The sequence below is a fragment of the Etheostoma cragini genome, chromosome 5, assembly GCF_013103735.1.
Source record: "Etheostoma cragini isolate CJK2018 chromosome 5, CSU_Ecrag_1.0, whole genome shotgun sequence".
NCBI classification, from domain to species: Eukaryota; Metazoa; Chordata; class Actinopteri; order Perciformes; family Percidae; genus Etheostoma; species Etheostoma cragini.
In genome coordinates, this window is record NC_048411.1 from 20,095,824 (window position 1) to 20,106,689 (window position 10,866).

The following is a 10,866-nucleotide window of genomic DNA, read 5'->3' on the forward strand; positions in this document are numbered from 1 at the left end:
TATATAGAGGTTAGTATGCACAACAGATTAAGGCGCTCGATTACTATCTGTTGCTGTAGGGTGATCTAAAGCTCTAAGTACCCGCTCAAATCAAGTGTGTATGTTTGTGTCAGTTATTGACTTAAAATCTTTCAATAAATGAGAAAAGCATCAGAGAGTGAGCTTTTCAGTTGCGCTAGTCCCCATCCCTGCTCTGATCCTGACTCCAGGCTGTGGATGAGTAAAGCAACTAATACTGCACCTAGCTACAACCAACCTCCCTGGGACTCATTACCTGGGGCTCAATGGACACACGTACATACCGTTGCCAGGGGGCCCGTCTTGTCAGCCCACCCCAGAGACACGGAGGCTGAAGAGCTGCCGTCAGTAGCCACTAAAACCCTACGTTTAAAATGCTCACCTGGGTGGGTCTTGCTTTACTATTTTTTATGTGTTGGAGTGACATCACTGTAATGTGAACAGAAGCTGATATCCTTCCAAGTGTCATTGTTTTTACTCTGATGAATCGTGATTGAGAAGAAGAAAAAAAAACTAAATCACCTAGAAAAATAACTTGGGTGGTCGCCAGAAGAACTGATCTGTAACAGGCTCGTGTGAATATTAATTTTGAATTTTCTGTCTGAGCTGAAAAGACAAAGCTGCCATGAATTTGTATAATACAGGCTGAAAATTGAAAAGAGCCTTGTCTCTGAAGAGCACAATGCTAGAGAGCAGTGCTGTTTAAACACAATAATTGGACTGGCCTTTACAGGTCCAGCTCCGCTCTAATCACTCAACACGGACTGCTGGAAAAGGAGGTGTGGGGGGGGGGAAAGAAAAAGAGAAATGAATACAAATGGTCCCAATTTTCCAGAATTACATCCAAACGGTGGGGGGGGGGGGGGGGGGGGATACGTAAAGGAAGTATCCACACAAATATCAAGAAAGGTGAATAATGAGGAATGTGCACCATGAAGGAGTCAAAGACAAAAAGAGGCAGAAAGTAGCAGATTTCCCTCCCATTTATCCAACCATCACCTTCTAATCTAATCCACTCCGCTCCCTCCCACTCCCTCGTTTCATTTTCATGGCGTAATGCAATCCCAGGCAGCCTCCAGAGGAACCAGTCCCCACTGGTGTGAACATGCTGGGTGCAGACTGTTGAGAAAGATGAGATGAATGGTGGCACAATAGGAGGCAACAGGTTTCTGGAATACATCAGTTCATCAATCACTGTCGCTGACCATGTTAGTCTGCCGACGAACAAACAACAAACTGTTGAGCTCTTTTTGATCTTGTGGTTCAGACAGCAAGCTGCGTGCATTGAATGAAAGTCTGCCTTTGCATCAGAGACTTGTTAGTCCGACAAACAAGCTGTCATACCTTGTGTGTGTGTGTATCCTGAGCTCATTGCTGGAAAGATTTGACTCCTGCCAAATGTCTATAATCATTTGAGCCGACGTCATGTTGACAGTAAATACTCATCTATGGGCATAGAGTATATGTTTACATTTTTTCATTAAAACAACAGTCCCATATGAACATTAGGTTGACATTTTGCTGGCTAAGTTATTCTTTCTGTTCATATTGGCCATTAAAAGAATCCTTCCTCATTCACTTTTAACGTAATTGATTGGGGGGGGGGGGCAAAATCCAAAGTCCTAATATACTAATATGAGGCTTCAGCTGCCAAGTGGATATCTTCTGAATTGCAGTGTTTTTAACATAAAATTACCTCCTTGCGTTTACCTGGATACCATTTCCCTATTGAGTTGTCGTGGACAAATAGAAAAATTAGGAAATTGTGGATTAAGAAGGCTGCAACAACTTGGTAAGACTTCTACTTTATTTGAATAATTACAACCGTTTCTCCTAGTAAGAGCATCCACTAACTGATTTGTAAATTATATGTACGTTGTGAAACTAGGATGCATTCGGACGTCCCAGCAGCTGTAGCTGTAAAACTGAGATTGATTTTATTTCTTTGGCCCAGAGTAAAATGTTCTAAAAGTGCTCATATTTTGCCAATTTTCAAGTAAATGTATAATTGTATTTAAAGGTTGTACCAGAGTAGGTTTATGTGGTTTCATTTATGAAAAAACATAAAAAAACACTATATTTTACACATTGCTCAAGCTCTTCTTTTCACCCTGTGTGTTCTCTGTTTTAGCTACTGAGTGAGGCATCACTCTTCTGTTCCATCTTTGTCTGCAGTCGCACATGCGCGGTATTAAGGCCAGAACTACTAGTTAGTCAGTTGCAAAGTATGAGTGTGTGCTACGCTAGCAGCGAGGCGACCATTAAAACGTGTTACAAAATGATCTATGTTAAAGTAGTTTATTTTTGATCTTTCTCTGTTATAACTGTCAAACTGAATGAAAAAAGAAAGTTCTGTGGCATTCATTGTTTGTGTTTGTTTGTGTTTCACAAAGAGTTTAACCTGAGCCGGACCGAAAACAAAGACAGAAATCACATCCCATCCATACAGAGATAGTAGTATACAGTTATAATAAAATATATGACACACTGGTATCGGACCAGTACCCAGTATTGGACAATACACATGTTCAGGTCTCAGAATCGATATGGGGAAGCAAAAAATTGTATTGGACCATCTCTATTTGCAACAACAGATTTTTGTAATTACACAGCTAAGCAACACACTTCAACCCTTCAGTAACATCCTGTCATGTAGTAAATGGGTACAGACTGCCCCCTAGTGTCCTGACAGCACATTACCTGGCATTGGCGATGCTCTGCAGGAGTCTGTAGGTTTCTTCAGAGAGGTCAGAGGGCACAAGGATCTCCACAGGGTTAATCTGTAGGACACGAGCCTCCAGCTCAGAGCGAGACTGACCATCAGGGAAACAGTCCAGTAATACGTCTCCTGTGCTGGGCTGAACTGCCTGCATATATAAACACATGCATGAAAATAAATGCACAAAGGGGCAATATTTTGTGTCTAGGAAATAATACCTTCATAATACAACGTACTTTTGTTTTTTTTATAAAAGTTTTACTTCATGTAAAGATGCACTTCTTCCTTCGTAACAATCAACAACATTAAGTTGTATTTAATTACTCCAGAATCACTTTATTCTCCTTATCAAGACTGGCTGATATGGATATGATCTTCTAATTTGGAATATGTAATATTGTGATACTGTTATATATCATCTGGGGTTCAAGTGAGTTTTTTTTATGGTGAAAAAAAAAGAAAAAAAAGATGGGATTTTATCCATCCATCCATCCATCCATCCATCGGCATCCGCTTATCCAGGGTCGGGTCACGGGGGCAGCAGCTCCAGCAGGGGACACGTTTTGTTTTTTTGCTAATTTGGGGAACTAAATACCTGACCAATCAAAGATCAACTGAGAGAACTGAGATGGCATTCAAAAGAACTGTTAGTTAACAACCAGTTCATAATATCAAGACTCACCACCAGCCCCACAGTGAGCTGCTTCTTCAGTTTATCCCAACTCTCACTGATACACAGCAAGAAGCTGTCAGGAGGGTCCAACACCACGTCACCACAGCCCCCCTCCTCCACATCCCCAAGTCTGCAGACCGGGTTCACATCTCAGAACATCTGTCAAGGACAATGCTTTACAGAGCTGTTTTAAAGAAACGGACACACACACACACACACGTTCACAGCATATAAGGATACCCTCTCCCACCAAAGTGGACTTGGTGTACAGAGCACACAGCTGACGAGTGAACAGAGCGTTCCTATTGGCGCCTGAGGCCTTGATCGCAGACGTCTCTGTCTGCTTAACCACGCCAACCTGGAAATTAAAGACAATAATGTCAAGATAAGAAACATCGTAACTTAACAGCTTTTCGATATGAAAAATATGCAAGATTCATTTCATACTTTGTGTCCGTGGGACACCAAACGCCTGACATGAACAAACAGGCGGTGTGTGGGGATGCTGCACGTCATGAAGTTATGATCCAGGTGACAGACAATATTCAGCTCCTTCGCAGCAACCTGTTCACACACAGAGATGATGTAATTAAAGGGTAAGTGAGGCCACATTGAGGGCTCAGGCAAATTAGATTTTGGCCTGAAAGTAGTGCATACAAAACTTGAATTAAGAATAACTTGTACATATAGAATATTGTTGTTCCCCTCCACTATGACACCGATACAGTGACATTTTTGATATATTTTAGATTAATACTGTTAATTTTTTTCATGCATCATTTACACGGATGCTTTTTTTCAGATCTCACCTCTGCATCCTCTCCAAAGAACCTGTACTTGTAACCACACTCCACAGCCAACAACGCATCCTTATGCTGCTGTTTCAGCTGGATGACCTGCTGTTCCAGGGGAGTGTATATGCTCTTTGAGTGCCCAGACGGTGCGCTTGAGTCTAACGGGGGACTTTGTTCTGCACTTCTTCTTCCTCTTCCTCTTCCTGCTCCTGCTGCTCCGCCTGACTTGGCAAATTGAGACAAGCGGACCGCCTGCAACAGAAAACAAAACATATTAAATCCCTCCGTCTTTTCAGTAGCAAGAGTTCTCAACAAAAAAAGCATGAACTTATCTATTCCCCACTTATGCGTGAGATAAACCCTTTACTTCCCTGTACAAGATCATCACTTTAGCTTTTATTTGTTGTTCTATATATCCCAACAAATAATGGAAACCCTTTAAACAGAGAATCACATTATGTACAGATACTGTTCCTTAATAACCTCAAACACATCATTGGATGAATCAGCCCATATTTGGCTGATTTATCTGCCTTGCTCTATTGTTGCCTTTAATATATTTGGTTCTTAAAAATACAGTGAATGCTACTTGACATACAAGTCCATATGTTTTTTGCCATGATTAATGATTGTTACAAGATCTTACATTGAACCTGGATGGGGAAATTCACTTTTTGCTAGTGCTTCTCTCAAAAGGTCAGAGGTCAGAGTCAGCTTCTATGGTGCGGCTTTACTCATGGACACTTCAGCACAGCAGACACTTGCCATTGTCATGAGCGCTTAACCCTCCATTATTGGGCCAACTTGGTGCCAGAAATCTGATGACAATGATTTGATGGAGTCAATATTTAAATTGGGTACCTGTTTTGTAGCGGCCAGTCTTGAACTTTCCTTTTCTTTGACCTCCTCCTCTTCATCCTCATGCTCCTCCGCTGTCAGCTGAAGACTGTTTTTATGGCTTGCTTCGATGGTTCCTTTATCACAGATTGCACTGCTAGCCGTATCACTGGGTTCAGCCAAGCAGGTGAAGCCTTTCAGCTTTTCCAAGGTGGAGGAGCAGAGTCCGGCTGCTCCTCGGCCCGATGTTAGCGTTGTCTCTGGAGTGAGAAGAAACACAAGTTTGCATCAAGTATTTTTATTAGGAATTGTTTGAGCTAAATCCTGCTCCATTCTCAGGGTTCAGTCAACAATGTTTAAGCATGTATCACATTTTAAATTCCAAAGTTATATAAATAATTTTACTCCTCTTCATAAACAATTATGATCTGAATCAACTACAGAAGATTTGGTTAATCAACAGTTTGACAGACTAACATTGTGTCACATGTATACAGTCTATGGTGACATCAGCCAAAATTCAAATTATTTTACGTATTAAACAACCAAAATACATCAGGAGCAGCTCAGTCTCATATCTATACTAAACAAATCCCAATAACAGGAGGGTTAACATTACTGCACATGCTGTTGGGAAAAATGTGATGTTTCAGGAAGAATGTGTGAGGCTGTGAGTGAGATTTATGAGGGAGGGTTGAGACGGAATATGGGGTTTCTGTTTTTGAGGTGCACACACTCACCTTTAGTGCTCTGACAGGATGCAGGGTCACAGTCTAAACCCCCCACCTGCTGGTCTTGTACAGAAAGCTTGGCTCGTTTTGTTGGCAATCCAAAAGCATTATCAGAGGGAAGTTTCTTCTGCAGCACAAAATCAGTTAAAGTTCAGTAATTGGCATTAAGTTAAGTACACCTGATCTAAGTGTGTGTGTGTGTGTGTGTGTGTGTGTGTGTGTGTGTGTGTGTGTGTGTGTGTGTGTGTGTGTGTGTGTGTGTGTGTGTGTGGCAAACCTCACATTGTCACTCGTGTGTAAATGTGTGTGTATGTGTGTATGTCACACCTCACCTTGCCTCTCGAAAGATGAGCAGGATTTTGGTTAATCCCGGACTGCGTGTTTGAGGGACTGCTGCTGCTCAGACCTCCGAAATACTTGCTAATGGAGGTTTGATTGCTGCAGGACTTCTTTAGAGACTTTGACATGATTTAATTTGCTCTTATATTGGATGAATCATGAAAAAAGGTATAGAAATCTTTGCAAATGGGAAGCTAACCATAGCAAATGCTTTGGGCTTACACTGCCCTGACCCGGCTTTTCAAAACATAGCGGCGCATGTGCTGAGATCACACAGGCGCGTAAATGACGCATCAAACCGGAAGAGGATACTGTTTTTTCAAAATTAAATCATCTGGCTATGTGGTTAAAAAGATAGAAAAGTTGTTCTTTTGTAGACTGCAAGTATCTAGCTGATCTACTGCAAATGATACATAAGCTCATGAAACGGATGCCGGATGTCATTTAAACTAGTTCGATCTGGACTAGACAAAGTCGAGTGCAGGATTTTAACACTTTTTTTAAACTCTTTACATGCCATCATGGTATTACATGTATTAGAATAATAATGGTCTAATGTCATTTTTTTCCCGCATTTATTTTGAAACATACTAAATTACTTCCGGTCTCATTATCACGTCTGTATTTCTAGACATAATATTATATTAGCTATTATAATAATACTAATATAAGTATCCCTTGTTAAATTTCTTATATTATTGTGCCAAATTATTAAGAGATTATTTTAATTTTCTGTAATTATGATAAAAAATAGATGATTTCAAAAGAAGTAAGATAACGTGCCTGATTGTTTTCTTGGTGATAGTTGTCAAATTCTTGAGAACTGTTGTTTGTATCACCAAAATGTGTCAGTTTTATTAACAATGAATGAATTAGAAGTATTAAGATTTCAAATGACTATTATCTGGGCGGAATGATAGTCAATTTATTCCCAATTTATGTTTTTTTTGCACCATGCCAAACTCAGAGGCTGACTTTCTGTCAAAGTTTTCAATGTGGCTTAAACTTCTCTATTTTACTACCTAATGTCCACTCTATCCCTGATCATTATTTTTATTCAGAGCTTTGTTTGTTCTGATGAAGGAGCACCTGACTATTTCTTGCTGATTTAAAAATGTATTTTGAGAACCACGAAGGAAGTGAAAGGGCTGTATTTCTCTGTCTCTGTGGTCACTTTAGTGGTGTCATCATTTAGGTCACTTGGGAGGAGGCTTTGTGAGGAAATGCAAATGTTCAAGTTGTGAAAGAAGACTGTGGAGAAGTTGCTATAAAGGAAGAAGGCTTCTCTCCAGTTCTCCTCTCACTTGGCTGATTAACAATCTGTTTTTCTCTCTGTTCACGATGCAGCTTTATGGAGCTCTGATCCTGTTTATGACTCTATCTACAGGTAAGAACAGCTTTTGAATTAGGCCTATGTGCATAGAGTGAACGTAACTTAAAGAAAATAAATGTGTTGGTGTCAATACAAGTTAATATAAAAACTAAAATGGAAGTGGTGTCAAAAAGTAAAAAACAATAGTTTGACATTTTGGGAAATATGCTTATTCACCATGAGAAGATTGATACCACTGTCCAATGCTTGCAAACTGTAAAACATCATGGTTGGTGATACATGTCAAACTTGATTCTTGCTTGAACCATTGACTTCTTCTCTAGTTAACCTCATTGTGTATAACCATACCATAAAAAGAAAAACTGACAAGAACTTCCGTAATAGGCCTATTTAGTTTCTAGGGCTGCAACGATATGCAAAATAAAACCGAAATTGCAAAACTCAGCTGCACGAACCTGTGTCGCAGACTGAGAAGGAAAAATCGTGACACAACCCTTCAACTCACAGATTTATCCTTCCCGTCCAGATCAAATCATTACTACATCATTAAATTAAGCTATATGCTCGTGATGATAGTGACTTTGAAATTGTTGCTTTGGGCTATTTGAGTATTGTTGTCCAGGGCACATGACATTTTTTATCCGACCATGCTTGGTGTGGCAATGTTATAGTATTGCAGTGATTCCTCTAGACACAATTTTGGCTGATTTTGAAAATGTTTTGGTATGCAATTTACAGAGATGTAAGGTGCGGGAAAAAGCTTGAATTTGACCTTGGAAAAGGTGTACAAACCCTGCATAGACTTATCATTATTTACTTCCTTGTCAACCAGCACCTTTACAGTATAGGCATCAAAGCACTTTCCCTCTTTGTTCCCCCTACCGGTTGGGAGCAAAATTGTCCATTACTGTTACCATTACCATTGTTCTTATGTCTCATTCCAAAGAGTTAATGAACCATTGAAACGATTTTGGAAATTATAGTATAATTGTGTTGCAATGACAAAACAATGCCATGGAAAAAACATCAAGGTTTGTATTGAATCGTGGGTTAAAAATGGTGATACAAACCGAACCCTGGGTTTGGTGTATTGTTATAGCCCCATTAGTTTCCTAACTTCCTCCCTTCCTTTTCTGTCCTCTATTAGGTAATTGTCAGTGTATTTTTGCAAAATACAACATACCAAACTCTGTGTAAAAAAAAAAAATTATAAGTGATCTGTGAAATTTGGTGTGTCTTATGTTCTAGCCTGTGGATTAAGATGTTACACATGCACAGCCACTGACCCTAAATCCTGCATAGACACCAAATCTTGTTCCGTCATCTTCAACCGCTGTTTCTCTCTCAGAATAGACGGTAAGTTGTTTTTTGTACATAACATGTTCCTATTGCACACATCAAAATCAACCATCAAGCATCTGATACACTGTGTTGCAGTACTGACTGCCTGGTGGCTATTATGCTATTATAGCGCAACATATGTATGTATGTATATATATATATATATATATATATATATATATATATATATATATATATATATATATATATATATATATATATATATATATATATATATATATATATATATATACATATGTATATATGTATATGTCATGATGATGTAATGATATGTTTCTTTAAACTTGTTTCTTAAAATATTCTTATTGTCTTTTGCAGGTTATAGCATGGTCACCAAGGGCTGCCAAACCTCCATAGCATGCGGAGGTGCCATGGCTTGCTGTGAAGGGAACTTGTGTAACAGTGTCATACCAACTGGTCCCTGTCCCATCCTCCTGCTGTTATCTTCAGCCATCATCACAGTTTTCCTGTGAGGCTCTGAAAGTTTGGTATTTCTATGCTGTATTTTTTTCTTACTCAATTTGAACTAAAGAAGAATGAAGAATTTCTCTCTGCAAAATCTCTTTTTCTCAGTAAGTGAGATAATCATACATTTAGATGTAAAACCTAATGTGTGACTTGTTTTGGGTATGTATCTGATTATCTAGTGCTGACTATTCAAGTTTGATGTATTTCAAGTAAATGTCACTTGTCTAAATTAGCAATTTGAGCGTATTTGGGGTAATGTTGAGCAGGACAGAAGAGACATATTTTACTGGACTTCTAGAATGTTTTGACATTTATTTTTCATTTCAAGACCAAAAAAATATGCATTTCAAGTTTTATTCTTTTGTCTTGAATTTTGGTATACTCTTAATTTTATCTTGTAACAAATATCTAATTTCAAGGTTTAGACTTTTCTTCATCGTTTTCAGCCTATTACAATCCACTGATAAAATAGTGCTTAAGATAGTTTATGAATTGAAATTTGACTTGATGATTGTGGTTGATCAAAAGTGAAGGAATTCATTTGGATTCCTCTTCTGGGGACCATGAATATCTGTGTCAAATTGTATCTCAATGTGTTGAGTAGCTGCCAATGTATTTCAGTAGAGAAGTGAATTTGTTTGTGGCGCTAGGTAAAAAGTTAAGTGATCGTTTTAAGTCTTTTAGATTCAACTTCCGGGGACAACAAACATCTGTCTCAACTCATCAAATAGTTGGAGAAACATTCTCCATAAGTTGTTAAGGTCAACCTTATGGACTCCAGGGTGGCACTAGAGGAAAAGCCAGGAGTCATTTGGAAACATCTGGTGAACACAACACCCTGACCTCTTTTGAAACCTCTTCAATATTTAAAATGTCATTCTGCATCATTTTCAACGTAAACTGCTATTTTGTAAGAACACGCACATACGACCAAACATACTGTACTATATGTGTAGATCATTATCATTCTCTGCAACTTAAAATAGAAAACAGGAAGAAATGAAATACACACAGTGTCTGCTGAGGAAGCAGAGTTGTATAAAAAGATCAGGACGCAACTAATTGATTACATTGTCTCCTGCAGCAGCATATAAATGCTGGAAAAATTACCAATATTTGCTTCTTGACCAACTGGACATGTTCCGGCAAGAACGTAATCTAAAATTGTGGAGAAATTACAATAGGGAAGATTACAACAGCAACAGCCATTATTGCAGGGATTACTTTTTATGGACACTGCTACATGTAGCTAGATGCTAACTTCACAGGAGTTACTTGGTTGTTGATATTGGGAATTTCTTCCCAATTTTAGATCACATTCCTACTGTTAAAAATGTGCGGTTGTGTAGATTTCAGTTTAAAAGCCTTTGATCATGATTTTACATTCATTCCCCAGCAGCAATTACAGCCAGTAGTACATTATTATAAGGGTTCAAATCCGATGAGGATTGATGCCTGTCCAGTATGCCCATTTTGATATTGACACATCTGGTGGTGGTATCAGGAATTCAAAAAAACAATCACAAAGACTTCCAATTTACAGAAATTGTTTCCTTTTTCAACATATATACATAATAATCCCATAACAGTGT

General features: G+C 38.7%; 1 protein-coding gene across 3 annotated transcripts in view; it reads right to left on the minus strand.

Annotated features, from left to right (window-relative positions):
- Positions 1-6,445, minus strand: part of msh3 (mutS homolog 3 (E. coli)) — a 41,084-nt gene extending 34,639 nt beyond the window's left edge. The window contains exons 1-8 of one of the 3 annotated variants that reach the window (XM_034872425.1): positions 6,105-6,444; positions 5,782-5,899; positions 5,066-5,301; positions 4,220-4,456; positions 3,858-3,974; positions 3,651-3,768; positions 3,420-3,559; positions 2,719-2,885 (exon numbers count right to left, since the gene is read on the minus strand). In XM_034872425.1, the coding sequence (XP_034728316.1) occupies positions 2,719-2,885; positions 3,420-3,559; positions 3,651-3,768; positions 3,858-3,974; positions 4,220-4,456; positions 5,066-5,301; positions 5,782-5,899; positions 6,105-6,239 (1,268 nt within the window). In that variant the 5' untranslated portion in view covers positions 6,240-6,444. Of the gene's footprint in view, positions 1-2,718; positions 2,886-3,419; positions 3,560-3,650; positions 3,769-3,857; positions 3,975-4,219; positions 4,457-5,065; positions 5,302-5,781; positions 5,900-6,104 lie in introns of all 3 variants that reach the window. The other 2 variants (XM_034872424.1, XM_034872426.1) reach the window with 2 other exon arrangements.
- Positions 6,446-10,866: the final 4,421 nt, after the last annotated feature.